Raw genomic sequence first — 27,964 nt, 5'->3', positions numbered from 1 at the left:
CAAATCGTATGAAGCAGATAACAAACAAGTGGACCTTCAAGAGGGACATATTTATACTGATGATATTTTAACTGTTACCCTCCTCACACAAGTCCAGATGCAATGTCTCATTTCTTGTGTTTTATATCTTCATAAAACACATATAGTGTTTTACATCTTCAGTATGCATTTACTATATGCCTGTCCAGATAACTTCTACAGTGTTTGATGATTTAAGAATTAACCACTCCAAATAATATCTTCACTCTGACATTTTTTCCAAAGAAATTATTTTGTTCTGGAAGACTGGCTCATCTTGGAACATAATCCAATCAGTATGATTTTCAGGGGAAAAGGATATTCATATTTGTTTACTTAATTCCCTTGATTAACCAACCATATATGATGGTATCATATATACCATCTGAAAACTGAATTTTTAGGTCATTGCAACACCAAGCTAGTAAACTAATGTGTTAATCTAAATGTAAGGGGATTATAAAATCTCACAATAGGGACAGACTGTGGAACTGATTTTCTGTCACTCTGTGTTCTATATAATCACACAGCAATGCTAAATGGATGTCAAGAACCTACTGTAGCAACCTCAGGTTGCTACAAGACTTCAGAAAATAATCCTGTCACATGCTCCAGTTTACAGGTTTAGTAAGTTTCTGTTCCATTTTTCAGAAATTATATATGTATTTTAATGATTTACCTTAGCAGTTTTACCTGAGCAAATGTAATGACTCCATAGGCATTGTCATTGGAAGGAATAATTATGTTAACAAAACCATGTATGCCAATCTCTGCACCTCCCTTAGGGTTTTTCAACCACACTCTGAAGCGTTCTTCCTCCTCTGGGATGATGTCATCCAGGATATTGACTGCTATCACAGCTTCCATGTCCCCAGGCTCAAATATCAATTCACCTGAACTAGCATAAAAACACAAACATCACATAATTATAAACTGAGGATAGCTCATTAATGAACCTTGAAAGCGCTCCTGTAAATTTAACACGCATTTTTGGAGCTGGAATTATGGTTTATATTCCTGAGGAAGTAATTGAGCTTTAAAGGTTATGGGTTTTGTGTGGTGGTTTGTTTGGGTTTTTTTAATTACAATAGATCATAAAGTAACTGTAATTAATTATGAAAGCAATTTAATTTATCCTAAATAAAAGCTTTTAAAAAATCAAGTCATAACTGTAAGTCCTTTCTTGCTATGTTTTAAAGCCAGTTGTGAGGCTGTTTGACTTCAGGTTATCTTAAACCTACCCATGAAAAATTCTCTTTAGTATTAATAAGCACACCACACACAGAAGTATATAACAGTCTCCACTGTAATAAAAACAGTATCACAGAAAAAAAAATCCAAAAGCTGGGAGAAAGTTATATAAAACAGCAAAACCTACCTAGGTATAAAATCTGACTGGTTGGAGATAGTGGTCAGCTCATAAACCTGCGCGCTGGACCCTACAGACAGAGCAATCAAGCTCTTGCTGGAGTTCAGAGACCTTGCAGTAGCTGAAGTGGTATGATCCGCATATGGGGCTTCCAGCATTGGAGAGAACTGGTTCCCCTCCGAGTTCCAAGAATACAGTGCCGTTGTGTCCTCACCAGATAGGAGGATGTGAACTACATTGACCAAGGAGGAGAAGAAAGAAATAACAACGTATTTAGAAGTTCTCCTTGTAATGCCAGAAATGCCCCTGGTAGCACAATGATGATGATAGTAATTTTTAAAGTCTGATAAATAATACGAAAAAATGAGCACATATATTTCTGCAATTCCAGTGTTATAACCTAGGATTTGAACAAATATTGCCATTTAAGTCTTACCTAATCCTGAAGGAGGCATGAAAACATGGATGTTTCTTATGGCACAGACTGGAAGAGACTGGAAGTGTCTAAAGGCAGACTTCCCTGTCTCCCAGATGAAAATTTCAGAAGAATTTCCAGATTCTACAAAGGAGCAAAATAATAAAACTGACGTCATTTTTGTGCCTGTTAGTTAATTCGCACACTGGTGGCCATTCATAAGGCAGAGTTTGGCAGCTTTAATAACAAAGTGAGACCAGTTATTGCATTTTCCTTTTTACTTGGTATATAACTCCATAGCATGACTGATCTCCACGGCGTGATTCCACTGATGTCATTTAAGGGCTTTTCTGCACACATTCACATGTAAGAACACTAAGACTGCCAGCAGACAGCAGCCAACTGCAAAGAAACCTATAGACTGCAATGTAAACTCTTCAATAGGCCCAGGGATGCAGTCATAAAACAATGACTAAAATGTCACACTTGTAATAAAAAACCCATGTACTTTGCTGACCAAAGACCTCTGCGTATCATAAAGCTCAGAAAAGCTTAGAAAGGGTGCAATCAGCAGCTAGATTAATAGAGCTTTTATTTCCTATTGTTCTTGGGAAAATATTCCATTACTTTCACAAGTATTTGAGAACAAAGACAATGTTTTTATTTTCTGAGGGACAAAACAGAGATTACTTCGATAAAATGCTTATCAGTGAATTGTCACTCCTCAGTAATACTTTAATCCCTATCTAAACTTCTTTACCCCAAATGCCTTTGCTACCAAACAGGCCAGCGCATACTTTGCAAACTCAGTGTTCACCATCTGCTAAATACCTTTTGCAGTAATTAAATATGTATCGGATCCAGAAATCCATGCCTCCATATGTTTTACTTCTTTTGCTGGTAATTGATGAAGATTCCTAAACTCATTATTCAACCACTGGTACAAGAGCATGTTCTGGCTGGTATTTGACAAAGAAACTAATAGGTACATAACACCTCCTCTAGGAAACAAGGCTATGTTCAGAACTCTGTAAAGTGGAAGTTGATGATGCAGCGCAAATTTATCATTTTTCCACTGGAAAACCTGTGGAAATAAGAAATATTTTTTTCATTGTACATTCATAATTAGCACCAAGAGAAGAGAAATTAAGTGTCATGATGAAAAAATGGGAAGACTTATAGTGAACTGAATTCCTCATTTCAAAAGTGGACCCTACATTAAGGCAGAAGCACACCGGCAAGTGACTACCTTACTGCAAGCAGCTGTGCCTGTTCTTCAGACCAATAGCTTTATGGTCAGAAGCTATTTCTGTTCTTACAGGTGTTTAACATGCTAGATTTCAAAACAGAAATAACACTAGCAATAATATCAAACCAAATGTGAATTATATGTTATTGTAGAGAATATTGCTACATTTAAACAATTCTAGAACTTTAAGTCTTATAAATCCATAATACAAACTTAAGTAACTTTTTCAGAAATATATACTTACAATGTTTTTATTATCCTTTCATATTTCAAATTCAAAACTAACCAAACTACCCACATCAAAGCCAGGGAAAACAAGTTTATTCTAACCTGGATGGAACTGGAACTGGTTGTATGACTCACAAAAATCAAATAGTCTTTTTCATCCGCAGCAAAATGTTTCACATGTCTGGTATCCAGCATAGAGAGACTCTGGATCTGTGAGGGAAATATGACATAAATGGTGTTTGGAAGTTACTTCAAGTGACAATTTTATACATATGTACACATATTTCTAAAATTTGCAAAATTATACATAAGACTATATATAAAATGTACGTAATTTTACAATTTTTAAAATGTCTATATATGTGGGGTTAATTTACAACATTAATATAACTTATAATACATTTTTCAGAATACGTTCTATGACTTGATTGCTCCACAATTTATTTCCTCACTTCCCAGGTCATTTTCCCCCACACCCAAATATAAATATAAAAGCACAGTAGACAAAAACCTGTAAAAATATACCTCACTGAAGTCATGCAGAATGTCAGGGCTCCAAGCTAGCTGAGCACTGAGTAATTTCTTCTAAAATGTGGCTGGACTGGAAGGCCTCCCAAGGTCCTTTCCAACCCCATAATTTTATGATTTTGTAAGTAAAACATATTTACCTTCAACAGTCTGCGTCCAGGCGTGAATGCATACACACTGTTGTTGGAAGCTCCCTGCCTGGCTCCTCCATGGGTAATCACGAGGTAGGGAGAGGCACGGATTTGGAAAGACACACAGCTCTTAGGATTCCACATACTGAAATTCTGAGAGAAGAATAAAAAAGTAGAATTGAGACTTAAATACTTTATCAAGTAGCATGCCTGGTATTTGCAAGCAATCATTTACCTCAAGAGGAACAAAAACTCCTTTCCACTGGTAGACAGTAGAAAACGTAGCTGGAGGCGTACGCAACAGAACACCATACAGAATTTCTCCTGATGTAAAGAAACACCAGCTAGATGCTGACTCTTCCACAAAACTTTGCAAGACGGACAGGACACTGATACTACCCCCTGCAATATAGTAAAAGAAAATTTTATTTATTCTTGGTGTCTTTTTCAATGCCACTGTCATTATTTACTCGCCAAAGCCAGACCTAATATCAGAAATGTTGAAGTTCTCTCTAAATAGTTGGTGTAAGTGTATGTAAATATGCGAAAATGTTACAGTATTGAGGATGTAATGAGAGTTAAGCAACAGAAGTATTTTTCATATATTACAGCTGCATATGGAAGATGCATAGGCACTTTGAGTCTGATTCAGAATGATTCGCTTCACAATTCAGCTAGCGAGAAAATGAGCTGGATAGTGGTTAGTGAGAAAAAAAAGAGAAAGAAACTATAAAATGTGTGAGTTTGTCCTCCCTCTCCACCCCCGTCACAACACTGCTAGCACTAAGATTTTTAAACTGCCTAAGGCGTTCGACTGGCTTACAGAAAAAAGTAGTGCATTGCCAGAACTAAACTCCAGGAGCTAAACTCCCAACCCCACACACAGGTTAGACCAGCTGCTGAGCCGGACAGGGTATTCATCCGTGTTCACAATTAGGCATTTCCTTTTTGCCTTGTTAGTTTCAGTCTGGATTAGTGAGCAGCTGTACCCATATCAGTACTGGAACAAAAAAACATTTAGCATGGGAATGGGAACAAGCAGGCAGAGACAGAAGGATCGTTTCCTTCAGTAGCAGTGGTAATTTGGACCAGATTAAAGTGTTCATGAAATTACAGCCTGAGACTCCCACAAATGCATCTCGGTAGGCACACCAGAGAGAGATGACAGAAAATGTGTGGTGGCATTTTTTCAGACGAAGGGTATGTCAGATTTATAAAGAGTGTATCTCTTACACTGTGCTAGAAAAATCCAAAGTTACAAGCCGTAAAGAACAGATTTTATTGAACAAAAGTCTAGTGACAATAATGTTCATGTAAGTGACTCCTAAGCAGTTAAGCTCTTTTATCTAATGAGCCTTGAAATGCTCAGAAAAAAAGTAATTAAAGTGATCTCAATACATGATTTTAGATTCCAAAGTTACAGCTCCTGTATGTTTGGCTAGTCTCTTACTATCTCCACTCTTAAAAAAAGCAGTGGACCTCTCTACAAAGTGAACGTACTGATGCCAAATGCAGTATCCGACAATGTCTCCCACTCAACACTCACAGACACGTTGAGCCCATTACTCCGTGAAACTTTCAAATAAACTGTAGTGTTGGCTTCTTCAATTATGAGGAAATTTGTCCTAAACGTGATAATTGTGAAAATAAAGAAAAAAAATTTATTTTTCAGTATTCAAACAAGACACAGTACAATTCCAGCTGCAAAATATACAACAGAAAGAAAAGAAAACATAAATAATTGGTTTTTCTATCTGATGGACTGGTAACTATATTGATGAAGGTTGTCCAATATTTCTTACCACAAGACCCTGGCAAAATCACAGGCAATTTAACAAAATCTTAAACCAGCCTGAAATTTAACACACCAGCTGTATAGTTTAAGAATGATTTTTGAAAATGTCTCTCCATATGGTTGATTTGCTTCTGAAAAACAGCCCTGAGTGAAAGTCTATTTTACACAAGCTTAAAGACAAAAGTAAATTATAAAATGTATGACTCCCTTGGCACTGACCTAAAGCTGGGAGCTTTTATCATGGATTACTATTAGTGGAATATTTAGGCACTAATGAAGTGCTGTTTTATGAAAAAATCCATACAGAAATTGACATTTCTAATGATGACTAGTCCATAGTAAGTGTTTTTCTGTTACTTTGTATAGCAGTAGTAGTATTTGACAGAGAGTGTACTTGCCAATATTACAAATGTTTTACAACTGTATTGCTGAATTTCTTTTAAAGGAATTCATAAAAAAAAAAATTGTAGAGAAATAACAGCTCTATTGAATATGAAAAATCTCCTTTAAATTGAGTCAGGATTAGTACCTATTTGTAACTGGATAGATGCTGAAAAGCCCTAGTGGAGCCTGGTTCTGTAATACTGTAATCATAGTTTGAACTCTTGTGCCTAGTCTGGCTCCTCCAGTGGGATTGAACAGGGTGACAATGAAGTGCTCATCCATTTCTGGTTCTTCATCCAGTATTGCAGAAATACGCAGTGTCTGACAAGAAAACAAGCACAGAAAGTTGTTGAGACTTGACAGCTAACGATGACGCAAGCCTATCAGGCCACACTACGGCTTCTATTCTTTCACTGTACAGCTTTGGGTGGCACAGAAGAATAGAAGCTCTTGGAACTAGAGAGGACAGAAGTGAGGCAAGGACAGTTCAGGCTGAGGTTCTGAAGCCATCTGTCTGGTGACCTCCATAGATGCAACACTAATAGGAGCACATTCTTTTTTTTTCCCTTCTCATTTTTTCTGTTCTCATCCTAAGACCCTCTGAAATGTAATAGGTTTTGATCCTTTTTTATACTCTTGTTCTCTACTTATTCCATACATTCCTTAGTAATTCATAGTCCCCGTGCAGCTACCTGATCCCCTAACACCGCTCAGCTGAGTTGGTTTTAATTTACTGCATTTGGCGACTAAACTAGTTCCAGGGCAACAGGATAATTTCAGCACTGTTGCTGGAAGAAAAGAAGGAAAAAAGGCAAAAAGAGAGGGATATTTTAAATACTGTCTCTCTTCTTGACGCTTCTCTCCCTCTAGTGCACCACCATGGATGAGAATAGGATACTCAGGGTTGCCTCAAATTAGCACAGATTTATCTAGAAAGAGGTAGGTGTTTTCACTGTCATTTGAGGCTCATTGTTGTCCTTCCCCCTACCCAAAGAGGCAAAAGTGTTACAGAGGTGCAGATAGTTTTGCTATAGAAAACAAAGTTAGTACTGATGGTTCTGTAACCGCAGCTTACAACCTTTTAGATCTTTGTTTACTTCTGCAATAAACCCTATTTAGGGACTATTTTAAGAAGTCTTCAACTTCCCACAGATCTGCTACACTGGCCAGCGTTGTGGTTCCAAATGCACTTAAGGTTCAGAAACTGAAAACCAGTGTTTCCAGGAAGGTTTGTTTCAGATTCTACCCCACTACCCACAGTACAATAATCTGTTACTGACCCTAGTTTCACTGACAACATAAAATAAAACAAAAAAAATCAAACTGCCTTTAAACTTTAGAAGAGTCAGGGTTTCACAAATTTAAGTTAGTTCATTTCTAGCTGACATTTTTGTAGGGACAGTACAGAGGCAGTGACTTTAATGCTCCTAGAAGAATAAGTTTCTGTTCCTAAGACTGACAACTGTTCTACTTTTTGCCTTTGTTGCAGCATACTCTCTTCGCTTCAGACCAGGTGAGGTATCACATTACAGAATCAGATTTTTACTGTGACCTTAACTATTGATGTCTGTAAATTATCAATTCAGTTCAAAGTTAATGTTTCAGCTACATGCTGAATACACACAGAGAAACGTTCCTATGCATACATGAACATTATATACCCATTATATTGTTTTAAATTTACCTCAACTATTACAAAGAGAGAAATATCTGCAGAAGAGCACATTCAGTTTTTTGCGCTCCCACTCCCATTACTCAATTTGCTCTGAGAATGAAGGAAAAAATAAGAAGAAAAATAAATACAAGAAAAAACACAGACATTTCTGAAATATTTCCAACAATATTAAAAAAGCTTTCTTCACTTCTTTGGTAATAACTATCATATTACCTTGAATCTGACTCCCTCTTCCAGCACAATATATCCTTGAGAAGGTGTCAAATCCACTGATGCCTCTGAAGAATTAATTTCACTTACAAGATATTGAACAGTCACGGTGCCAAATACTCCCTGAGGAGGTTCTCTAATAATATTTAATACTGCAACACTTTCCATCAAATGGAGAGCTGTTTGCTCTCTTAGGAAGAAGTGATCGCTGTTATTGAATGACAAAACTCCATGGCCATCATCATTGGCAAGTATAGTAATTGTGGCTTTTGAGAAATAAATAATGGAGATATTCTTTAATTAACACAGTAAAATATAATTATTCATATGTACAAATAAAATACATATAAACACAAATCCATTCTTCCTTTAGTGTATATATAATGGTTTTATGTCAATGACATTACTTGAAGAGAATATATAAGTATTTTACTTTATCTAGGAAGATTTCTAGACAGGAATAATCTAGAATCTCTTAGAAAAAGACCTCAGTTCAGTGCAGTAACACTTATTGAAAAGCTCACTTTTGCACCTTTTGATTCCTTATTTTACATATAATCTTGTTAATTGCATAGTTTTGAAAGGGATGTTTAGGAAATTTCTAAAGGAGTATAAAAATTTACCACAGCAGGGTAATGGTGTTCTCTGAAATATGATTATTCAGAAGAATGAAATAAAAATTACTGCCATGCAATTCCAAAGAATGAGAACATCAAAACTAAGTTTTACCTGTTGTGTTCTGCCCCAATTCCAGCCCCAGAGAGGGATTTGTTAAAATTAACTGGAACTTCTCATCACCTTCAGGAATATCATCATCAAAAATCGTGATAACAACAGATTTATGCCTTTCTCCATCAGCAAAAAAAAGAGTCTAGAGTTGAAACACACAAAGCATTGAATACTTAACAGGTTAACAAGAACAGAATTTTTCAACTAAGGTAAACAGAATTGTCTTAAATAGGAAGGAAGAGGAGGCAAGAAGAGCCATAATCTCTATGTCCCTTATAAATTCATTGAAACATAAGTAAAAAAGTTCAGCATGTTGCAGAATGAGGACAAGCAAGACCAATTTACTTTGAAAGTTCTGTTGTAAAAAATATGAAACCTTATATGAAATCCTATATGGTCTTGTCTAAGCACAACTGTGTTTGAGAGAGGTGTTTGAAAGTTTACAATCTCTCATATTTTGAAATACTTCAGTATTTAAAAAGAGAGAAACAGTAAAATAAGATGACTAATTTTATCTCATTCTGTGCAGATGACCAAAGCAATTAAAAGAAGCTGAAAAATCTAGTTGTACTACCGATCATTCTGCAGAATAAACAAGAAGATATTCTTTTGAGGAAGCTGAAGGAAAGAAAAGGACTAGGTTTAGAATTTGCTTCTTACCCTTGAGGTAACATTAAAATCCCAACCCAGCTGTGCCTCCAAATTTTGGGCATAAAAAAACGCAGACACATTGCCATATGATCCTCTGTTTCGGTATGCCATTACTGTCAGATTCCCATGAGATTCATTAACCTCAAAACTAAAACAAAAAGCAAGAAAAATTCTCAGTGCTCACTATGAATGTTCTGTTGAATTAGATGGCAGATAGCTGTTACATTTTCACCTCAAATCATCCCTCTGCTTTATAAGAAAAAGGCATCGTTGCAGTATCAGCACCATTACAAATGTCTAATACAACCTTTTCACCTTTGTTTCTTATCTAGACGGAATTAAGCTATAGGAGTTTGTGCTTTTTTCCTGCTTACTACTGGCAGATGAAGCCTGTCTATGTTCATGGATGCATTCTCCCTACCTCCTGGAAATTAGTCAGAGAAAAAGATCTGGGAGATGCCAGTGTGTATGCTTACATAGATGCAGAGGCTGGAACACTGGATGGAGGCTGAGGGAGTGATGCCAAGTTCATGATATAAAAGGGCAGCAGTGAAAGTAAGTACGTGGTAGCAAAATAATTCTGAGTAAACATACTGTAAATGTTGGTATTCAGTGTGGGAATTATCTTACAGTTTCCAGTTCTGCTGAACTGAATGATGCTTTGCCATCTCAAAGGTCTGGCCCTGTTTTTGATAGGTTTACTGCTAACTGGAAAGGAAAGTAATTGGGCAACCCCAATCATTAACTGATACTGTGAGTTCTTCAAGGAAGACAAGACTTACTTGGTACTTTCCCATTCAATTACTCCGCTTACTCCATCATTAGACTCAATAATAATTTGAGAAGCTAAACCTTCCACATCTAAAATGGAAAACAGAAGGACAAAAATGAAACAACAACAATATCCATTTTCACTATTTTCAAGTATAATAGAAGCATTTCTTAAACCTCTACTACTAATGTAGATTAAATACATAGTTTTTTGTTTCCAAAATGTGGAAGAGAAAATGGTAGTGGGCAAGATGATTGGAAACGCTTAAAGAAAATCTGTCCTTACTACCTTACTACTAGAACTGCAACACAGTGCCTTGAATTACCACTGTTACATTTAACAATGCATACAAAAAAGACTAAAGAAAACTTAGAAAGCAAAACAAAGCACAGAAAAATTAGGAAATATCAAAGGTAAGATTCATCATGGAATCCTAGTTTATCTTCGTTGTGTGTGTTTATTACAACATTCAACATTTTGCAGAGTGTGCCATTCTGAAAATGGGACGGGAAAAGACTAAGAAAGAATAATAAATGAACCATTATTTCATCTTCTATTAATGTTTCAGTGCCTGATTATAAACCTTTCTGGCATGCACCTCAGACTCTCCTACAAATACAGAATTATTAATTTCTTTGTAGGCTGTTTATTTACTGCAATATTATAGTGCTCCACAAAGACAGATATATCTCCATAAGACTATTGTGTGTATTGCAGTGTGAAAATACAGACTAATAGCTTAATCCCAGAAATATCTACTAATTGCAGGGACCTGAACTTGATTCTTTGGAGAAAATTGTGCCTTGATTTGTTCAGACAACAGCACTGTACAACTAATTTACTTTATTTACTTTAGTAAGAATTAAAAAGAAATTCAGAGAAGAATAACAATTTCTACAACCAAACTGGCTCCACTGCATCTGTAGCAAATATACTCTATTTAGATCCATAGGAAAGATTTCTATCAATTCAGATAAAACTGTATAGAAGTAAAGGTCATTGCCATGAATCTGCACCTGTCACTATGAGGCAGCAAAGACTATCAGCAGTAGTTGCAAAACCAGAAAAATGTTAGAAAAGAGCAGAAGTGTTACTGAGGTTTAGAAATCCCGAGGGAGTGCTAGCAACTACAGACCTTTCAGCTTCACTCCTAACACGCATTTTCCCTTGTCATGTTGTAGTCAGATCAGTTCACCCAGGATCTGTAATACTTTGCTTTGAAGATCAGACCTCTTATTTCAAGTCTGGCATCCTTCCCCTCCCCTGATGCCCCCCTAGTCCCCTCTCCCAGATTATCTGTTTCTTGTATCCATTAAGCTTATTCCTTTTTCTTTCATCATTCTCAGGTGATGATCATTTCCCCCTTTTTAATTCCTTGCACTTTCGTACTCGAGTCAGGCTCTTTCTTCCACCTCCTCTAGAAAACACAAGCAAGAAGAGGAACTGTCTTTATGCTTGCTATTTCTGCTCCGTATCAGTGAAGCCTCAGATCAGAAATAAAGGTCACTTAAGTTCAGTGTGCTCAACTCTGCATCACAGACGTACCAGACTTACTCTACATACTGCACGCACCTGGCCATGACAACAACAGCACACACAATATATTGCTGTGTCATGTGCAGAACACCCATCTCTTTTGATATTAGACACCTCTTGGAGATACTTCAAACATCTTGCACAGGGCATGGGATAGCTAGAAATCCTAAACAAATACACTGCACTAACAAGGAGTTAAATTGTCAAGCATAACAAATCAGAAATTAATTTTGATATGGTTTCCCACAGCCTCCTCCTAGAGAAACGGATGCCTTATGGTCTAGACAAGTGGTGTGTGCGGTGGGTGGGGAACTGGCTGACAGGCAGCACCCAGAAGGTGGGGTAAATAGCTCCTTTTCAAAGTGGCAACCTGTCACAAGTGGGTTCCCCAGGGATGGATACTGGCCCAACGCTGTTTAGTATCTTCATAAGTGATCTGCATGACAGGATCAAGCACACCCTGATGAAGTTTGCTGGTGGCACCAAAATGAGTGGGGAGGCGGACACTTGGGAAGGGAGAGCCACCCTGCAGGAAGACCTGGATCGGCTGGAAGAGTGGGCTAACAAGAACCTTAGCAAGTTCAACAAGGGCAGGTGTAAGGTCTTGCACCAGGGAAAACATAATCCGGGAGTTCAGCTGCCCAGGCTGGGATCTGCCCAGGCTGGGATCTGCCCGGCTGGGGAGCAGCTCTGTGGGAAGGGACCTGGGGGTCCTCATGCACAACAAGCTCAACGTGAGTGAACAGTGTGCTGCTGCTGTGCCAAAGAAAGCCAATGGGATGTTGGGTTGTATCAACAAGGGCATCACCAGCAGAGCTAGAGAAGTCATTATCCCATTCTGCTCAGCGCTTGTCAGGCCACGCCTGGAATACGGTGTTAAGGTTTGGTCCCCACTATGCAGAAAAGCTGTGGAGCTGTGGGCAGGCTGGAGAGGGTCCAGAGAAGGGCCACAATGACGATCAAAGGCCTGGGAAGCCTGCCATGTGAGGAAGGGCTGAGACCACTGGGTTTGTTCAGCCGTGAGAAAAGAAGGCTTAGGGGAGACCTCATCACATGTGCCGGTATCTAAAGAGTGGCCACAAAGAAGACGGAGACTCCTTTCTATGAAGGAGTCACGTGGAGAAGACGAGGGGTAATGGGTGCAAGTTACTGCTGGGGAGATTCTGACGGGACACAAGAGCGAGGTTCTTCCCAGTGAGAAGGGTCAGCCATTGGAATAACCTCCCCAGGGAAGTGATGGATCGCCCAGCACTGGACACTTTGAACATTCAGCTGGACAGGGCACTGGGCCATCTTGTCTAGACCGTGCTTTTGCTAAGACAGGTTGGACCAGATGACCCTTGAGGGCCCTTCCAATCTGGTATTCTATGATTCTCTGAAAATATACCAGTAAAGAAAACAAGATTAGAAAATAGTCTGATAACAGAATTCATACTGAGATTTTACAATGAGGACAAATTTTTGCCTCATGGGTTAAAACTATTACCTGTCCATCCTAAGCACATTTAACCCAATGGAGATATTACAGCAGGGTTGAATGGTCATGATTCAGGGAGACTGCAAACTCTTACAACTGAATTTGAAATTATACAGCACTCAGCACAATTTGTCTCAGAAGAATCTTTTTTACTTATGTTATTCTTTTAATGTTTTAGATTTTAGACTCAACTAATCACAGTTCAGTCTTTACAAATCAGCAATAAATCTTGTAAGTTACCTTTTAATCTGTAACGAATTAACTCAGTCACTTCTATAGGCATGCAAAGAAAGGAAAAAGAGTCAAAGAAGATGTTAGAGATAATGAATATAACTAGTCCTTAGTACTACAGGATAATCCAACTGGCCTTAAAGCCAACGGCAACTATGCTACTGAATTCAGAAGCAGAGTGAAGAGCTAACTAACTAAATGATAAATTAAGTTGAAGAGTAGCAAAACCACAGGACATGACTCCTAAAAGTAAAGCTGATAAAGCATAACAAAAAGAGACTGTTTTTTAAAAGAGTGAACAAAGTAATCATATAAAGTAATTTTTTTTACATTTTTGTTTCCATTATGTACCTTGTAAATAAAAAATATATTAAGAAACTGCCAATAAAACTTTTCAGATAGTTGTGCTCTCCAACTGTTAATTACGAACACCTCTATGAAAATTGCCTTATAATTTTTTCAGAGACTAAAAAAGTAAGAGGCAAGCATAACAATGAACATACTTGATATTCTACAATGTTTCTTTCAGAACACCCTGTGTCATATTGGCATAGTTAGCAAGTAAGTGCAATAATAGTAACATGCCAGAGTAACATAATCTGCATGCAATTCATGCATAATTCTGCACTCAATAAAAGGAAAACTCTGTACAAGTTATTTTACCAAGCCTAGGTGGGGATGAAGTTGAATGGTTCATGATGAGTTCCACTGAAGTTAAGTTAACCAAGAAGAATTCTTGCACCTCTGGTACATCGTCCTACAAAACACAAATTCAGTACATCCTCTTTTCATTTTCATTTAAGAAATTGTCACAGAAATCAGCAAAAAGGAACACACCAGAAGTGTCTAATATTACAGCAACACTAGAAGTAATTTCTATTTCTATTTCTACATTTTTCATTTTACCCACTTTTATTGGGTGTAAAATTTAAGTTATGAAGGAAGATTTATTTCATGAAAAAGACTCTGTGGTGACACTAAACTATTCTTGTGAATGAAGTTCTGCCTAATTTTAAAGGTGTAAACACCAACAACTGAGAAAGTAAGAGCCTGTAGCAAGCAATGAATTACACTGTTCTTAATATCAGATAAAGAACATGAGACAGCTAAACTTCATTTACGCACAGGTAGAGCTGCATTCTGTTATTATTTGTCCTTCTGTGATTTTAATGTTATGAAAAAAAACATCTTTCTAAATGACAATGAAGTATATAGCTTCAAGTAATACATAGGTTGCAAGATTTAGGTTCCAAAATATTCTTCTTCTGATGTCAGAAAGATTAGTATAGAACAAAAGCGTTTAGAGTTTACCTCCAGAACAGTAATATTTATGGCAGCTGATGTTTCTCCTTCTTCCAAAATCAGTGAGCCAGAAACAGCCATATAATCAGATCCTGGTTCAGCCAAGGTCCCTTCTGTCTGATTACTTAAGCTGAGCAATCCTGGAACTGTGGCATATGTAACATTGATAGCACCTGTTTAATTTGTGACAAAAAAAAGAATTTCAATTCTTATGTGCTGCTTACTGGAATAGACAAAGAAAAGCAACCAAATGCTCATCCACAAAACGAAACCTTAACTGCAAAACAGGATTAAAATGTTACTGTGGAGCCAATGGAACTTTGTTATTGTTTTTAACATGCTTTCAGTCCAGCCTTTGGTGATTTGCCCAACATCACAGAACTCAGAAAGCATTAGGACCAAATGTATTCAGAGGTGCAAATATTACATTGCTGAAGTACTACCTGGGACATCTAATGTATTATGAATATCAGGTTTGGTGACAAGGGAAGTAGAACGTTGCAGGAACGGCTAATACCTAAGAAAGTCTCTAAAGACAGCACTGGGAAACACAGCTTAATAAATCTAGTTTCCTTCCCAGGCAGATTGACATAGACCTCCATAAAGAATAAAAATCAGGGGACACGCTGACAAATGTTACCAAGGGAAAAAGTCTGACATAATTTTTTTATAATAAACCGACATCTCACTAATCTGCCAGGGTAAGTCAAATTGCAAATTTAAAGAGAGTGTGCCTGGATAAAATGACAGATGAAATTCAAAGCTAGTCTGATGAAATAAAATATAAGGTATAAAAGAATCTTAGTTTTAATAAATAATGATGGACTTGAATTTAAGTAAGAGATCTTACATTTTACTATGGATACTTATCTTAAAGCATTAGTTTCCCGAGTAATGTTCCAAAAGTAAATTAGATACTGATTGATATTAAAAAAGAAATGGGAAAACACAGAAATACCATTAAAATGCCTCTACAAATCTGTGGTGTGTCCAGATCTTGAATATTCATTGTAACTGGTCAGCTCACTTCAAAACAGATATAAGAAAAGAAACTAAGAGGGATTATTACTGAATTCTAAATATGTCCAGAAAGGTAAACAGGAAATGATTACACATATTATCTCACAATCTAAGTTGAAATTCTCAGGTAACAAACACAAGAAAATATTTTTGCACACAGCACATTATGGAATTCTGGAATTAAGTACCACTTAGTTTTATGGATGTTAAAAGACAAATTGATTTATAAACAAATTAGAAACTCTCAGAGGAGACATAAATTGAATTCAGCGGTCTGAATGCAAATTTTTATATGAGACATTCCTAAGCTGCCAACTTCTGGAAATTTAGAGGGCAAATATGTGGCAACGATCACTCCATACAAGCTGCTTTTCTCATATGTTTTTTATTTCTTCTGGAGAGACTAACACTTTGAGACAGATTCGTTAGACATAAAGGTAGTAACTCTAATAGCCAACCAGTTATGTCACAGCTCCCAGACCCCTTGCTGTGGAAATGAGGGCTATGGCTCCAGTTTAAGTAAAACTTAGTTTCCAAGCCTGCAGTAAAGAAGCCTAGAAGTTCTGAAAATATCAACTGTATCCAAGATTTTTCAAAATTTCCAGCCTCCCTGTCATGGCTTTCATTTGCCTAATGATTACCAAAACAGAACTCCCTTTCTCTTGGTGTTATTATACAAACCTAGAGATCCAAATTCTCTGTTAATAAAAAGCTGAACTGTTTTGTTTTCCTCTGGAATTAAAACTACCCTGGACGGGGAAGCAAAATTTAAGATTCCATGTGGTTCATCACTAGCTTCTACTGTCAGAACAGCTTCATATCCTTGACCATCCAAAACAGCAGCACCTGAAGAAGAAACTCCTGCAAAAGAAATCAATGAACTACAGTGAATAAAGTGTTATGCAACTAATCTTTTGTCTTATATTACCACTATTAGCACATCCAAATGACAGTCAGTTACAGTGTAAATGAAATTAAACCAAATGCATGATGTGCTTACTGAAGTTTATGGACGGTGTGAAATGTATATATATTTACATTCTGTAACAAATACAGGAACATAAAATCACAACAGAAATTGTATGCATACTAAGTATAGTGCCACAAGAATGTATTAAGATATGAGAAAACTTAATGGGCCAGTGACAAATATCAACTTGCCTAAACTTCCTCTATTGTAAAGGGAAAGAGAAAGTTTTCCCAGAAATTAACTCAAAAAGTTAAAATGATATTCAACTTCTCAATCATTCCATTAAGAAATTCTTCCCTTTCTCAAGAGCTGCCTTGATGAATAATTATTGGTGTATTAATTTATGCTTATCCTGATGGATTACAAGAGTCAACAAATGATTCTGGCAAGTAGGTAAGACACCTAGCAACAACACAATCCATGTCAAGCTAGTTTGGTGTTTAGACATTAATTTCGTTTAACAAAGGGTATTTCAGAAGGGATGCAGTTTCATGCTGCTTTTCTCATTATAATTTGAATGGCAAGAATAAAATATTCCCACCTCCTTGAATTCAGGGACAGATCAGAAAGTCAGCTTGCAGCAATGACAAGATTGCTTTAAAAGGTAAAAATACCTGCTTATTGGCAACTGTATTCAGGACACAGGTAAGCTCAAGTTTGTATTCAGTTAAATGGAAGCAAATAACCACTGAATTAAACAGACAGAGATAAATCATGTTTAAAACCAGTTAAGGAAAAGTGCAAAGACACTGTGGAGTTTATATATTTATATCTAATATACACATACACACATAAAGATCAAGACTGTTTCAATAAAATGTGAATGAACTTTGCATAGTTTACACAAGTTGCAGTATGCTTAGTCCTACACTTCCAAAATGTATTCATACATACGAAAATACTACATTCCAAATGGTAGTTTTAAGAAATAGTAGGCTATAGTTCTTCATTACCTTCTGTTTTGATGTTGTATAGGATGATCTGGTATTCTTCTTTTTCTTCAGGAATATGGTCATCCAGCAAGTGAACATACAGTGTTGTATTCAATGTATTCTATTTATTTTATTGATAAATTGATTAGTTATTATTGTACAAAATAGAAGTGACAGCACTTTATCTTATGTATTTTGAACAACACCTTTAAGAAATGTAAGGTTAAAGCATCAAAAACTATAAACTCCCTCCATTTTAGAACTCCAAAAGAAAAGGAGCAAGTAAATAACCATATTAAGAAACAAAAACTGCTATAAAAGAACACTTGTTTTCCCAGCTCAGTTTGAATTACAATATCCCCCTGTAGCCATTAGCTTTGATTATGGACTTACCTCAGGAAAAAAGAGTATTCCAGAATAGTTTTCAAAATTTTGTTTTACGTTGTACCCAACTATCTTCCATTCAACAGTAACATTTCCTAGACCTGGGGGAGTTCTTACAATACAGAATTCCAGTTGTTCTCCTAGGAACAAAGGATAAGACGCATATTTTGGGGTTTCCTCTTCCACATATCAATTATAAAAATGAGAAGCCAAAAAACATCCATGACAGTTAAAATACTTTTTCTGAAAGGTTAATATTTTTAACAGTGACCTTCACAGTAGTTATGTAATACATTTGGTTTTAACAGTGAAACAAAAAAACCCAACCTAAACTCCTTCCTCCTGGGTTTTTCTGGGTTTAGTACAGTCTTGGAAAGAACTATGAAAATAGAAAAGAACCTGGTAAAGGTGAATAACTTAGAAAGTAAATGGCCATCAAAACATGCACAAACAGAAAAGCAATACCTGTCTGTGAACTACACAAAATAGTAAATGCTCTATGTTCCAGATATAACACAAATAGTTTTCTACAACAGCTAACTGGCAACGAATATACATTTTCCTAACATTCAGTGTCTTGTCACTTTACATAGCACATGGAGAAAAATGCTTGCTATTACCCATAACTTCCATTTATGTGAGTTTGAACTTAACAAATGTCATCAGTATTAGAAAAGAAAACATGCAGAAAATTTTAACATTTAATAATTTATAATTTAAAAATAAGTATTTAAAATGTAAATATTAATAATTAATAATTTAAATTTTTTATAATTTCTTACAATTTCTGGGATAATCAGTATGAATTGACAATACAAATCTATAAGAAGCAATTATGATATTTTTCACATTTATAACATTTAACCCAATGGGCACTTTAATAAAAAAGAGTTAACTCCTTAGAAATCTATGTAAAATTAAGAAAAACTATATAATATTAAATATTTATATAAATGTATGAGATTTATACAATTTCTATAATATTCAATATTTTAATATGGACATGTGAAATTAGCATGTTATATCAATATGAAATAGATCAACAGGTAATAATAAATTAATTGATAAATATAATAAATTATTATACTATTAATTATTCTTAATAAGTACTATGTAAGTACATTGCATCCATAGGTCAGTATGTCATATCCATATGAATTCTTTTGCTTACTAAACAGTGAAGAATTCTTACTTAAGAATGAAGAAAACTAAATGAAAATTTGTCAAAATATATCTTAGTGGTGAAGTCTGACAAACCTAGTTCCATCCCCAACTGACTGAAAAAGCCTGTCTTAGCATTGCTATAAACTGCTTTAAATTTCATTCACTGTTGCAAAATCTAGGAATAATTCTGTGCTCCAATTTGTGTTATGTACATGCTTAGAAGCAATCCTCTTGAGAAGGGTTGAGATGCATCTATGACAGTGAGACAGAAGATGTGGTGTTATGCGGCTTCTTGCTCCATGGCATAGAGAACTGAGCAGCCCAGCTAGTCTCTCTGATTATGTAATTTGAAGAGCATCAAGTTAGGATGCTATCTGGCTATTCTAGTATACTATATTGCAGGCCAGTATTGTATAGCTAAAACTGGCAGGAACAATTTGAACATTTTCTAGATATGTTCTTTTTTTGGAAATATTAGAGGCATGCATGTATACTGGCTATCGATGAGAGAGAGATGAACAACTAACTTCAAGAGTACTTAGTATAATTAATTAAAATATAAAATTGAGAAGAAGTAATAAAAGAATTGTATACACCCATTTTCAAATAAAGTTTTAGTATGTGTTATTCAGCCCTAACATTTCAAACTTCAGTTAAGCCTTGGAGATGCTCATATTTTTGTCTTAAGTTGTTACATTTTGCTTCTAAGGGAATAAAAGAACTCAAAATTTATTGGCATCACAAGGATTCTGCTTCTACAGAATATTTGAGGACAGACCGCCAGTTTACAGGTTCTCCTGAGGCTCATTTATCATTTTGTTTAACACTGCACTGAAATCCTTTCTATCCTATTTAAGAATTTTACACATCCATTGCAAAAAAGTGTATTTAACAGAAAAATGGTTACTTTAGTACCATTGCAGAATGCACAAAGAAAGACAAAGCTTATTTTGATACATGTAATACAATGAATTTTCTCTGACAACTGGGACAAAACACTTTATAGTGATGCAGAAACCCGTTACACTGTAGTCCAAAAACCAAGAAACCTGACGTACAATTCATCACAATTGCGGACCCCAAGTAGTTAATTACTGATACATGTTTCTTGGTCAGCTTCCCTTTACCAAAATCTTTGGTATCTCTATCCAGAAAGAAATACTAATACAAGTACTAATTGATTTATGAAGATTGAAAGTGTTATTAGGCTAATTTAACTTTTTTTTTTAAGGTTTTTTGTATTTTACCATGTTATCCATATCTTTAGATTTCTACATTCATCAGGGAGAAGAAGGGGCCCTCAGACCTCCTCCTCTTCTTCCTTATTTCAAGCTACTACAGTGCATTTTCCCTGATACAGTCATAGCCACACAAATGTTGCATGCCTCTGCCTGTAATAAAATGCTACCCTTGCCCTCAATAAAGTGATAAACAGTATGCACAAGCTTGAAAATAACACAGATTTGCTTGACAGAAAATGTTCAATAATACAATAAATATAAAAGATAATCATATTTGGATTTACGTCTGATAAATCTTGTTTTCAGAACAAAAACTTGATACTGAAAATTAAATACAAACACTGAAATCATTTAAAGGTCTTAGCTGATTCTTTGGGTTTTTTATCAAAGGGAATTAGGTTGGTTGTTTTTTCTTGCTGTAAGATAATGCACTATTTTTCACAAGCTGGAGTAATTGGAATCAAGTAATTTCCAAACTACAGCAGAGTATTACAGCTCCAAATAGCCAGTATTTGCTAGCATGCTATGAATAATATTTAACCAGTGGAAAGAATTCACAGTCATTGTGACCTCTGGGAATGAGACAGTTTGTATTAATTCCTTGTGCTCATTAACAGCTCTTCTTAGCCTGCCAGATTACAGCTGGCTTGGCAGGTGAGTCAGAACTGTTAATGTGGAGGAATAAAGGATGAAAACCAGGCACACACTAGCACTGAATTAGCACAAATCATATCTAGATAAAAAACAAAAGGTTATGATGTCCTTTCATTTCTGGGGAAAAAAACAGAACACATTTGGTTGAGAAGAACTTTTTTCTCCAAACAGAAAATTCAATGCACACATTCCTGGACAGCAAATTTCTGTTTTGTTAACTTTCCCTGCTCATCAGTTTACATGTCAGAAAAATACAATACTACAATAAATTGAAATTCCAGCAAAGGCTGCTGAAAGCAATCACCATTAGTACTGTTGTTATCCTTTGCAGAACTGCATCAAACCTTAGATCAAATATGCAACATGCTCTTTTAAAGCACTAATAGAAACCTTTAGTCCATATCAAATTATTATTGTGCTTTCTCAAAACTGAGTGATGACAGCAATTGCTACATTCCTAAATTAGCTACCATAAAAAAGCATACACAGAAGGCTTTAGAACAGTAGGTTTCTGAGTCAGGAAGAGGGAAGATATGATCCTAACCATTCTGTGGAAGTATTTTCTCAAAGATTTAAAGTTAATTGTAAGTCACTGATAGATGAGATTTAGTTATGGCTACTCATAGGTGTGTATGATGGGAGTTATACACAGTTCTGGAATATGGTATAAATTAAAAAAACAAGAAATGCTAAAAGGAGCTTTGAAATGCAATACCAAGAGAAGCAAGGCATGATCTTCAGAAAAGAAGAAAGCACAGATGATGATGTATAGAAAGGGTTTGCAAATGGTGTACTCATGCTTTCCATAGATTTCATTTAAGTGCTATCCTTTTAAGAGTTAAAAATACAAATACGTGCCAAGCATGTGGTTATTCTCTGCTTCCTGGCATTCTCTAACGGTGATAAAAACAGTCACTGTGAGTCACTATCAACAGAAAGCATGGAGATGGAAGCTAATGTTAAACAAACTGAGTGTGATCAACATAAAGAACCCACCTTCACGACCAATAACAGATCTTGAGGCCGTCTGGAAGCTAATAATTCCTGCCACGTTGTCACTTGCCAGAATAATCACTGTGACAGTGTCAAAACTGGGCAGAATCCGACTCCCTCCTTCAGTACGGACCAGGCTGATTATGATACTTTCATTATCCTCTGGCTCTGGATCATCTAAAATGGTCAGCGTGACCATCCTTTTTGTTTCCCCTACAAGGAGAAGAACATATACATATTTGTGCGTGCACATGGAAATCACCTTTTAAAAAGACTTTGTCACCTCCTTTTGTAGGAAATACTTAAAAAATATAAGAACAAGCATGAAGCATATTTATTTATTTGCCTGTCTAGAAGTAACTGAATGTCATGAAATTTTATTCAATTACTATTGAAAAGTTACATTAGGGCAATGTAATTATCAAATTATTAAATACATTGTGTGAAAATTAACAATGTAGGAATAGTTTCTGCATGTCTAGAATTCTGTATTTGCATTATAAGTTCTCTGACTTTCAAATTTAAGAAAATTTTCCCCTTTAAGAAAAGGGGAATTATCATTCTTGTAAAAATATTACTAAATGTGTAAGTTCTCTGATGAACCACATACACAAGTATGTACACTCACTTTGAATATGTTTACTGGGCCAGGGAATTCATTAAAATGGGCTGTCATTGTGTTAGCTACCTGTCTTCTGAACTATCAAAGAATGATAATGTGAACAACAAACACAATCAATTACCAGTCTTTACAATCCATTATAATTTACAACACAATCTTGTTGCTCAGTGCATGTGCATGACCTGTGATTTATGATTATGAGAATATCAGTTTACAAGACACATTTTTCTTCATACATTGTCTTTCAAAATATTTTGAAACAGTTTTTATTCAACCTATCACTACTAATGCAATTACATTTCAGCCTCAGAATCACTGCTGGCAACACTTCGAGTTCAGATGATTTTGCAAGTGAGCTCACCAGAATCTTTACCACATTCTGATAAATTGCTTTCAAAATAGATGTCCTTTATAACTCAAAATAACTCAGATTTTGAAAATGTGAAACGTATCTGTCATGCTGCGTGATACTTTAGTAAAGTTTGCCATTGACTTGTTCATCCTATTCGCAATTTTTTTAAGATGCTGTTATGTTATGTTATGTTATGTTATGAAATCAATACAATCTCAGAATCTAAAAAGAGATATCATGAAGAATTAGTACTGTACTGACTGAAGGTTAACAAAAGACCAATTAGACCCAATTCTCATTTTTATTGTCCTTGATATAACATCTTCAGCATTATTATTCCTTATTTATTTGGTAAAAATGTAATCTTTATAAAGCACACTGCAATATTTCTTAAAAACATACTTAGATATTTATGCTTTTCATCTTTTTTTTTTTACTACCACTGTGTGTATTCTGCAACATAATGCTATATACTAATGAACTGTATTCTTTTGAATACGTATCCTGAGCATCCAAGGAGGTTTAGCCCAAGAACAAGACATCACTTATCAAAACATTCATTTGTGCTTTTCCTTAGTTTTATAAAACGGAAGTTAGTACAAAACCTCACCTTCAGCGAACACCAGAGTCTCACCAACACCTACAAAATCCAAGTTTGGGGTAGCAGTTCCACCAACCACACGCCATTCCACTGTCACCTGTCCCAGGCTGCCTTCTGTTCTGTGTATCATTAGCTGCACGTTGGTCTGAGGACGTTCTTCTACTTCAATATACAGACCTTTCTCTGTCGCATTGGGACTTACGCTGTAGATCTTAAATACTCCAAACGCATCTCCATTCATCATTATGATAACTGTGGAAGTATTTGGCTGTCCTATAGTTGGTTGATTTTTTAAGCTGGCTGAGACGTTCATTAGTTCAACTTTCAAAAGGGATATAGTGAATTTCTCATCCAACTCTGGCAGACTGTCAGGGAATATGGTAACTGTGAGATTTGCAAACTCTTCCCCTTCCTGCATTATAGCCCACTGTCTTGTAATAGATTCATAATCACTACCAGCGATGGCTTGTGTGCTAAAGAGAGCAGACGCTCTGGTCATGTTTTTCTTGTAGGTCCAGAATCCTGAAGTGTTAGTCAATGGGCTGACCTCCGATGCCAGCCACAGGCAGAGAGGAATCTCAGAGGCACTGGAAAACGTGAAGGCTGAACACGCTTGTTCTTTTAGGCACTGAGTTGCACAGGCAGACAGTGGGTCACTTGCTGCCGACACATTTACTCTGGTCTTGGGTGGTTGGTCAGGAATTCCTTGCACAGGAGACTCATAACAGGCCAGGATATCCTGACCTTGCTCAATGGCAAGAGCTACGATGTCAGTCTCAGAAGTGCTGTAAAATATCTGCAGCTGACCAAACCTTCCCCCACTAAAAGACATTAAAATATAAAAGGAATGTTAGTTGATAAAGTATGTCTAATATTCTGTATGTTTCTGGGTTAAGAATAAAGGTGAATAAAATCAACTGGCCCTTTCTGAATTGCTGAAAAGATCCAAATTGCCAATGAAAGTGCATTCCCCTGAAGCTAGTACTAGAAAAACTGAGTTGTCATTTTTTGTGGATAGCAAGTTTGATTATTTATAGCTTGGCTAGCAGTCTGTTAAGAATGCATGTTTGCAAATATTTGTTTCTAGGAATTAAGTTAGCCTTCTTAGCGTTGGCAAGGAAGAAAAAGCTCGTGCTGCCCAACCTTGCCTTCTTTCCACCTAGGTGTCCTCAGGATATTGTATCACATGCATAAAACCTGTTTTCCTTTTCTTGTTTCTTTCCATCCCACAAGAGCTGACCCATTTTGTCCTCTTGTTTCAAATCACAGGAGCAGGCTGTTGTGCAGCTTTAAATGGCTTGATGATTAAATAGGCAAAATGAAACTTCAAGTACACTGTGTATATTAGGTTTACATAGCACATTACAATGTATATTATGTTTAAGTATTTTATGTACATTTCTAATAAGCAGACATCTAGTTCAAAAACAATATATATGAAATAAATGTGTTGAGCTCTCAGATCAAGAAATTTATACAAATACTTATATGAGGAGCATGACATTTGACATTATAGCCAAGCCAAAAAAACCAAACAGATAAATAAAGCAAACATTATACAAACCTTCGCCTGACTGTTATATTTGCAAGTAAATTTCTTTCTAGTGGCTCTTGAATTCGATATAATGATTGATGAAAGAAAATTGTGCCATAAGGATTATCATTGGCAGGTATTATAATATTTGCCACGCCATCTAACCCAATAGCACCACCACTGGAGGCTTGAGTTAATTCTACACGAACAATCTCAAAAAGAAAAAAAAAGAAAAGAAAATAATGCAGCTAAGCAACTTTTGGTATTTCTAACAATAATCACAAGCAACATAAAATCTGAAGTTCTTGCACTTTCATTCCGGAACATTCCTTGTTTTTCATTGCACACATTTCTATAACAAGTTAAAACTCTAACACTATTCAAGAAAGACATAACTGCTTTACTTACTTCTTCTATTTCTGGAACATCATCAGCCAAGATTTCCAACAGCAACATCTGAATGGCTTCACCAGGGGCAAAAGTAGTATTACCCAAGGTGACCTGCATGTCAGCATCCGCAGGTTGTCCATTAATGGTAGCAACCCACTCAACAGTAACATTACCAAGTGTCCCAGCATTGCGGATTATTGGCAGATTTATGGTTACTGATCCAAATTCAGGCTCCTCCACAGTGAATTCGGTAATCTGAAAAACTGAAGTACAGCAGAGATGTATTTCATCAGCAATCAAATTGGAAGTAAATGCATCAACTCCTGAATTACATAGTTTTATTTCACTTGATTGCATTTACTTGCACAGGTAAATCTTTTAATCAAGTTTAAATATAAAAGAGATCTTTCAGTATTAATATTTTCATCTACAAGGAAACGAGCATGAAAATTAAGCCCTCATCCAAAAGGTTTATTGCAACATACCCATTGTTCAAGACTAACCATGAGCTGTTTCTAAGCTGTTAGAAGACAATTTCATAATTATTCCCAGCAAGGAAATGCTTCAGGAGCTCTCATGTCACTTACTGAAGATAAGTCAACATATTCCATCAGGAATTGTTTCAAGTGAAAGTATTCCTTGTAAGGAAGACTAAAACTTTTAGGTTTTAAGAATTACCGATGTGTAATTATTTACTTTTGACATTTTTTCTTTCTTTTCTCTGCCTTCTTCTACTGATAAAATGGAACAAGAGCAATTAAATAGGGCACTGAAGGGAGAAAAAGATAAGTCAAAGGAAGAGGCAGGAAAAAATACACACACACACAAAAAACCAGCAAGCAAAAAAGACAGATTTCTAAAATATCATTAATTCTCTGAAATCACCAAAACCCTTCTCAAAAGTTGTGTAATGAAACTAATTTTGGAAAGTATACACAACTCATTTTATTGATAATAACAGACAGAAGAAAAACTAAAGTAATTGACAGAAAATGAGAGAATGTAATTTAATTTAACTTCATATTTTTCAGTTTCCCCAGATTTTTAAATTGGCTCTGGCTAATTATCTAGTAAAACAAAGAATCAAGGTATTTAAGCAAGAGATACTAGAATGCAGATTTTGGCTTAAACCTACTGCAGAAATGAAGCATTTAGAAAACATAAAAAATGAAAATTAAACTAAAATCCATCTATTTCTATTGGGAGATTCCAAACTCTTGCTGTATCAACTAACTAAATGATACTTCTCAGTTTCATTAAAGCACCATTACTCCTTAATTACATATTTAGGTTTACTTTATCTTATCTTTTCCTTTACCGTCTTCATCCAGGCTTCCTCCTTGTCTTCTGAACATTTTTATTCAGTTGCCCAGTAACAGCTCACCCACAAATCTGCAGCAAAAATGTTAACAGAAGAGGGAAAATATGCAAATAAGACTCATTTACCAAAGGATCCAAATGGGTCATCAGAAGCCTCAATAGTTATGATTGCCCTAGTCAAAGATCCAAGCAAGGCTCCTCCTGTTGTTTGATTCAGCAGCTGAACATAAAATGACTCCTCAACTTCAGGATTGATATCATTAATAATATAAATTGGCACAGCTTTACTTGTTTCTCCTTCTAGTAAGACAACATCTGATGAGGCTACACTGTAGTCCTCACCTAGAATTGTAGATGAAAAAACAAAAAATAAAAACCACAGAATATTAATGCATTATGGTTTAGTGTATTGAACATCATCAGTAATACTTATCTTCTCTTTTTGCTTATACACGCATTCCTCCATGTTTTTATGGGGTTTTTTTCTTTATCTTCAGACCCAGACAACAAAGTCTTTTTTATTTCCCATTGCCTTTTAGATATCTGGATGGATTAAAATAAAACTTGGCTTGGCCAAAACAGAGTTCGCACTGTTAGACCGAGAGGTAGTTACAAAAGGTTCATTATTGCCTTCCATTGACAAGGTCACACTACCAAGATGTTTCTGTCTTTGATTTCTAATTGCTCTCTGACTTTCCAAGAGATAAAAGTGAACAGAAGTACCTTTGTCAAAGTAGATTTTAATAAAGGGCATATTTTGTGTGTGGACGTCACTTCAGGCAAACTTGTCTCTAAGAATGTCTGGATGAACAACTGTGGTATCCTAGATAATGGCTCTGCTTCAGAAAATAACTGGAAGCATACTCTGACTTTAATCTAGCTACACACTTATTTAGGAAAGTCTGTTACATAAAAAGGAGACTAAAATACCAGTTCTCAGAGCATGTACCACCCACCTATTCAATTTTGGACACAGCTGAAATAGAGTGGGTTTGATTTATAACTGGTAACTGGTTTTGACGCTGCACACTTCATAAGGTTGCTCCTTTCTTCACGTACCTTCTCTATAGCAGTGACCAACTGGAGA

General features: G+C 35.9%; 1 protein-coding gene across 1 annotated transcript in view; it reads right to left on the bottom strand.

The window, feature by feature from the left end:
* Positions 1 to 27,964, bottom strand: part of ADGRV1 (adhesion G protein-coupled receptor V1) — a gene marked incomplete at its 3' end in the record, with an annotated part of 281,727 nt that overhangs the window by 203,056 nt on the left and 50,707 nt on the right. Inside the window, exons 30-52 of the mRNA XM_082012794.1 lie at positions 27,004 to 27,219; positions 25,576 to 25,820; positions 25,198 to 25,379; positions 23,643 to 24,454; positions 22,062 to 22,271; positions 18,016 to 18,146; positions 17,644 to 17,743; positions 16,402 to 16,581; positions 14,710 to 14,873; positions 14,062 to 14,155; positions 10,165 to 10,243; positions 9,392 to 9,530; positions 8,732 to 8,873; positions 8,006 to 8,268; positions 6,263 to 6,438; positions 5,439 to 5,563; positions 4,174 to 4,340; positions 3,948 to 4,091; positions 3,382 to 3,489; positions 2,634 to 2,886; positions 1,824 to 1,946; positions 1,397 to 1,619; positions 712 to 916 (exon numbers count right to left, since the gene is read on the bottom strand). Of these exons, the coding sequence (XP_081868920.1) occupies positions 712 to 916; positions 1,397 to 1,619; positions 1,824 to 1,946; positions 2,634 to 2,886; positions 3,382 to 3,489; positions 3,948 to 4,091; positions 4,174 to 4,340; positions 5,439 to 5,563; positions 6,263 to 6,438; positions 8,006 to 8,268; positions 8,732 to 8,873; positions 9,392 to 9,530; positions 10,165 to 10,243; positions 14,062 to 14,155; positions 14,710 to 14,873; positions 16,402 to 16,581; positions 17,644 to 17,743; positions 18,016 to 18,146; positions 22,062 to 22,271; positions 23,643 to 24,454; positions 25,198 to 25,379; positions 25,576 to 25,820; positions 27,004 to 27,219 (4,481 nt within the window). The remainder of the gene's footprint in view (positions 1 to 711; positions 917 to 1,396; positions 1,620 to 1,823; positions 1,947 to 2,633; positions 2,887 to 3,381; positions 3,490 to 3,947; positions 4,092 to 4,173; positions 4,341 to 5,438; positions 5,564 to 6,262; positions 6,439 to 8,005; positions 8,269 to 8,731; positions 8,874 to 9,391; positions 9,531 to 10,164; positions 10,244 to 14,061; positions 14,156 to 14,709; positions 14,874 to 16,401; positions 16,582 to 17,643; positions 17,744 to 18,015; positions 18,147 to 22,061; positions 22,272 to 23,642; positions 24,455 to 25,197; positions 25,380 to 25,575; positions 25,821 to 27,003; positions 27,220 to 27,964) is intronic.

This window comes from Phaethon aethereus (genome assembly GCF_964289735.1).
Source record: "Phaethon aethereus genome assembly, chromosome: Z".
Lineage (NCBI taxonomy): Eukaryota > Metazoa > Chordata > Aves > Phaethontiformes > Phaethontidae > Phaethon > Phaethon aethereus.
The sequence above is the reverse complement of the archived record's forward strand: the minus strand, read 5'-3'. Positions and strand labels throughout refer to the sequence as shown.